The 5790-nt window shown below is 33.2% G+C and overlaps 1 protein-coding gene across 1 annotated transcript; it reads right to left on the bottom strand.

Moving 5' to 3' along the window:
* Positions 1-311: 311 nt before the first annotated feature.
* LOC120187339 (glucose-6-phosphate 1-dehydrogenase, cytoplasmic isoform-like) lies at positions 312-5178 on the bottom strand. The gene is made up of 16 exons (XM_039191079.1): positions 5032-5178; positions 4369-4567; positions 4132-4217; positions 3941-4001; positions 3668-3854; positions 3401-3558; positions 3250-3318; positions 2928-2986; positions 2746-2782; positions 2430-2501; positions 2020-2167; positions 1694-1789; positions 1522-1592; positions 921-1036; positions 716-761; positions 312-630 (listed from the first exon to the last, which is right to left on the bottom strand). Exons 2-16 carry the CDS (start codon positions 4510-4512, stop codon positions 463-465), a joined length of 1518 nt encoding a protein of 505 aa, XP_039047010.1. The 5' UTR covers positions 4513-4567; positions 5032-5178; the 3' UTR covers positions 312-462.
* Between the last annotated feature and the right edge of the window lie 612 nt (positions 5179-5790).

The raw sequence follows: 5790 nt of genomic DNA, 5'->3' as shown, positions 1-5790 counted from the left end.
AATTAATAAATAATATCTTCTAATAATGCATTAACACGTATCACTAATAACACTATGATCTTGTGCTATCACGTCAAATCCTTAAAATCCTTATTGAATGATTAATTTATTAAATTAAATTAAAACCAAATTGAGAATATATAAATTTGAAAGACTAGATGTATAAATATATTAATTTTTTAACTGTCATGTCAGTATTTCTATCAATTGTTAATTGTTTAATTGAGAATAATTTAAAAGTTACGTGGTCCAACTGACAAAATTGAAAGAACAGTGACAAAAATAAAAGGGTTAAATATTTTGCTAGTCAATGATATAATTTACCCATAACATTAACATGCTATAAACCGATGGTTCGGATAACAGTCTTATATGGCTGCATTTTGTTGGATGTGATATGAACGTCGTCTATACCTCGACTTGTATGGAAATGGAGATGGAATGCCGCTAGTTAGCTAGTTTCTACAAGGTTGGATGAATCCAAGTGTATCCATCTGTTTGAACATAACCAGCTTTAGCTGAAAGCTCATCTGCTTCTGCAGGACCACGGCTGCCCGGTTGATATGGAAACGGATTCATTTCGCCATTGTCGATCCGGTGCAGAAGTGGCGTGAAAATCTTCCATGCCACCTGTTGATTAGAGAAATATGAATGTTGGTTCAAATTTCCACAAGATATTATCTTCTTCCCAAGCATACACGTCACAAATTCTTACCTTTAACTCGTCCCTACGTACAAAATGCTGCTGATCACCCCTTATCCTGCATAACCAGAAAACAGATTCCATCGATCATCACTTCAGCACCTTAGACCCTATTGTTTGAAGCTCAGATGAAAAATGATGCATTTCGTTTTAAGCAGGAAGATTAAAGGATTATGAATAAGAATATTTCGACGACCAGGAAAGGAAAGGATCGTACGTGTCAAGAATAAGACGTTCATAAGCTTCTGGGATCGTAACACCTTGATAGCGTTGCCTGTATGACAAGTCCAGTTCACTTTGCACCGTTGAGAACTCCAGACCAGGCTGCTTCACCTACAACAAAGACAAAATGCAAATCAGTATACATACATAAAGATCTTGCAATAAATTATAGCAACGGTTTCCTAGCTTAAACTAAAAACGCAGGATCCTGCCACTCATGGTTGGCTGCATGAGCAGTTTTCGTAGAACACTACTTTGAATATCAGTAAAATATAGAACATCGATATGGATGTTTCTAAAATCTGATAAAATGAAAAAGGGGCATCAAGTATTCAGGATTTGTTCTCAACAGTGCCTAAAGGTTTCCACAAGGAGCATCGGAACATCTGCACGATCGACAACTGAATATTTACGATTATGTGAAATGGTAACTGTTGGTTCTGAAATATATTATGTTCAAATTTAGGACAGAAATAGCAGAACTTATTGATTTCTCTTGATACATAAAGGAAACTCAACAAGCAGGAAACTCTGCATACATGGAAATTATAGCTCTAATAGCTTTCAGATGGATAAGATGAGTTAAGGGAACTCACTGTTAGCTTCATGTACATAGCTTCAGAAGGTTGTAAGCGTATGATAAACTCATTTCTCCCTTGCTTTTGACCTAAATAAAATGTCAGAATACTTCAAAAGAGTTGCAGCTCTACTGAAACAAGCAATCATATATATGAAGTTCCAAAGAATCTTATAGATATACTGTCATACATTGGAATATATCCCCAGGAACCTCCTTAAATTGAACGCGTATCTCCGCCTTTCTTGAATTCAAAGCTTTCCCTGCCTTTAGTATAAATGGAACACCTGACACAAATCAATCAGCGGAATTAGAAAATCCAGTGAGAAGCTCAAATTAAATTTATGCTTCGCTTGATCTAATGGAAAAGCACACAAACCAGTGACCAACAGATTTTCAGACATGGAAAGATAAAGTAACATCAAATTACTAATGAGTTAAGATTTTCCAGGGCTGTGGCACCAAAAAGAGATTTTAATGAGAGAAAATAACAAATGGAAAGATGCAACTATACTACCTTCCCATCTTTCATTATGTAAACGGAGAATAACAGTTGCAAATGTCGGAGTATTTGAGTGGTCGGGAACCGTAGGATCATCTCTGTAACCTACATATTGTCCAAGTACAACCTCTTCATCGTTAATTGGGAGTACTGATTGAAGAACCTGGATTTCATAAGGTAATCAGCATATGATGAACAAAAGCAATGCGTTAAGAGTTTCTAAGTTGTATGATTGAAGAACCTGAAATTCATATGGTAATCAGCATATGATGAACAGAAGCAATGCCTTGAGAGTTTCTAAGTTCGAACGAACCAAAAAACTGTGGGGCATATTACATCAATCATATACTTGTTAATTGGTTTGTTATGCATATGCATCTCCTCTACAGCATCGATACGAAACAACTAAGAGAAAAAATGCGCACCTTCACTTTCTCATCACGAATATGCTCAGGTTTGAGAGAGACAGGCTTCTCCATAGCAACAAGACAAAGAACCTGCAGTTGGTATGAACTCAATAAATAAGTGAAGTAGGTTAACGGTACATAGCATGTTCGTCTTCCGAGTCAAGCAACGTAATGCCTTCAGAAATCAAAATGAGCAAATTATCCATGAAGTTACTTTTACAAGTATCAGTGGATCACCTAACTAACAGATTAATACAAGTGCAACTCAATTTGAACACAGAAAGTTATGCAAATACCTCATTTTTAAGTGTATGATATCTAGTAATGACCTTACCTGCAACAGATGGTTTTGGATAATATCGCGGATAATTCTGCACAAGGAACATTAAAGGGAAGATACCTAAGAAAGCAGATACTTAACATATTCTCTTTATGTTAATGTCTGGAGAAGGTGCATGATTCTTCATAAATTTTCTAATACAATATGGTTTTGAGATAAGTACTAATGAAGCCTACCCGTATTCATCAAAATATCCACCACGACCTTCGGTTCCGAAATCCTCCCTGAACACAATCTGCCAAAAGAAACAAAGAATATAGAGATCAATATCAAAAGAATATTATATCTTGACAAATAACAGAGCTATGTCAGGTTAACGATGGTTTTGACATTTTTCCTTTTTGAAGTGAACATAACTACATAAACATATACTGATGTAACTTGTGGCAATGATATGGAAACCAATCCCAGTAAGTTTATAAGGCCTATCCTTGAATAATTAAACCTTCACCGTAGCATCTTCGAATTTTTAAACATCCACAAAAGAAGGATCCTCACCTGTACATTATCAATATTGTCACGATTCCAAAGGGGCAAGAAGAAGCGATTAGCAAAACGATGTACCAACTGCAAGTTCCATAAAGCTAGATATGAGCGGAACTGATAAAGAAATCAAGAAACACAGATCATCTGTTTACACATTTATTACCAGGTTCTGAACCAATTCTTTTCCCAAGTAGTGATCGATACGGTAAATTTGAGTCTCATCAAACAACTCCCCAATCTGGGAACTCAGTTTCTCTGCAGAGTCCAAATCTTTTCCAAATGGTTTCTCAACAACAACTCTAGTCCATCCACCAAGATCAGCTGGAAAAAATCAAATTATCTTGCCTTCAAGATAACAGTTTTACTCGGCTTTGGTGAATTAGGAAACAAACATAAAGAAAATACATTCTAAATTAAATCATTTACGTACATTTGTTCATGCAATATTTCCTTATCATCTTGCAAACTGATGGATATACCGATGGTGGAAGTGCGAGATAAAAGAGTCTCTGAGACGACCCTTCTCGACTACATTTTGAGGTTTCTTGCTTTTCAATTTCCTTGTCTAACAGTTGAAAGCCCTCAGCGGAATCATATGACCCACTTACATATTTAACCTACAAATAATTGCAATCGCTTTTTAAAACTAACAAATAGACATAAGATTGAAGTGTTGAAAACATATAGCTAGTGATGTGCTGACCAGATTTAAGAACTTTGAAACATCTTCCGAGGGTGAAGCACTTCTGTCACTGACAATATATCTGCCATTTCAATTAAAATGTCGGTCAAACCTATCATTTGTGATTGTGAATCATTCTTCAGTTCTTGAAGTAGAGCAATGTAAACTTTATCTCTTTTGTTCTTTTCGAAAGAGAGGAACGATGTTCTCACCCGTGAATGCGATTTCTCAATTTGTCATCCGAAATCTTAGTCCTTGCATAGCCAAAAATATGCACCTCATCAGGTGGTAGAAATCCCTGCATGCACAACGTCCTTTTCCAAGGTTAACATCCCATTGCACCATGTTCAGCCCGTCAGCAAAGACAACTGATAACTCCATATGGAGTAAGACTTATATCGATTTCATTTTTGCTCGAATGTAAGATATCAATGAACATAACACCTAACCTGGGAATAAAGATGAAAGAGAGCAGGGAAAGTCTTTTTCTTGGCAAGATCACCAGAGGCACCAAGAACAATGATAGAGAGGCACACTATTTCTGGCACATTCTCATCGCTTGTAAACGAGTCATTTCTACTCGACTCCATCATCAAAGCTTTGTTTTATAGGGGAAACCAAGATTTTTCTCTTAGATACTTTTATGATCTGTATTCAAAGAAACATCTGTAGTGAACAACAGTATAGTGAATCTGCCAATATTGTTAATTAAATTACATTATTTAATTAATTTTCTCAACAATTATGTTCAATTCTCAATATAAAAACCAAAATTAAAGAAATAATAGAGCTAAACATAAGAATTATATTTTGTGTTTTTCACTCAGATAAATTATAATGCTTAAAAAGATCATGGAATTAATATTCCTACAGCTTCCCTCGGATTCACCAAAATCATGCAAAATAAACATATAAAAAATGCAAACTTTATTTCATGGAACCCAGAAAGAAAGAAACTTTACATGAAAAAAAAAACTCAGAAATCAAACCAAATGAAACAGCCAATCAAAAGAAACTCAATAAAAACATTTTCTGGAAAGCAAAAATCAAGGTACATATCATAGAAATTAAATAAAACAAATGTTACAGCATAATTCAGAGAAAAGTGAAACCTGGGATTTGCAGAGAGATTGGATTTAATACTGGGTTCTGGTTCTAAAGCAGTTTTTGTTCTGTTCATCTGCTCATTTTGTTTGTCGGTTGCTGTGATCTTTAGCTGCTGTAATCTACAAGATATTTTATGTTCTTTCTCAAGCTTTGCACCTTTATTTCACCCTTTCTGTAGGCTTATATAACAAATAACTATATAAAGTATATCATTTTTTATCTAGATACTTCAAATATTCTTTTATTCAATAAATACATAAAGTTTTTTTCCGACAAACATAGATATTTAAATTATTTTTTTATCGAAATAAATATTTAAAATATTCAATTTTTTTATCTAATTATTTAAAATAGCTTTTAATTAATGTCATGTGTCAACCTTTTTAAATCTTAGATAACAAAAATTGAATACTTTAAATATTTATTTTAATCAAAAAATATTTTGAATATCTATTTTAGCTAAAAAAATATAATTTCAAATATTTGTTTTGAGAAAAAGTATTTTCAAAAATTAAATAAAAAATAATATATTTTATTTTACTAATATAGTTTGAATATTTTTTATGATATATTTTTTTATAATTCCCCGTCAATTTTAGTTACTAATATTTTCTAATTATGTTATTTTTTTTCTTTGTCAATTAACAAAAAGAATCTATTTTAATTGGTTTTAGCCACATTCCATGTAAAAATTCATATTTATCTGTTACTAATTTTTTTATTTCTTTTCATATTTTTTATTTTTAATCATTAATTGAAAATTT

The sequence above is a fragment of the Hibiscus syriacus genome, unplaced genomic scaffold (genome assembly GCF_006381635.1).
Source record: "Hibiscus syriacus cultivar Baekdansim isolate YM2019G1 unplaced genomic scaffold, ASM638163v2 tig00113725_pilon, whole genome shotgun sequence".
Classification (NCBI taxonomy): domain Eukaryota; kingdom Viridiplantae; phylum Streptophyta; class Magnoliopsida; order Malvales; family Malvaceae; genus Hibiscus; species Hibiscus syriacus.
The sequence above is the reverse complement of the archived record's forward strand: the minus strand, read 5'-3'. Positions and strand labels throughout refer to the sequence as shown.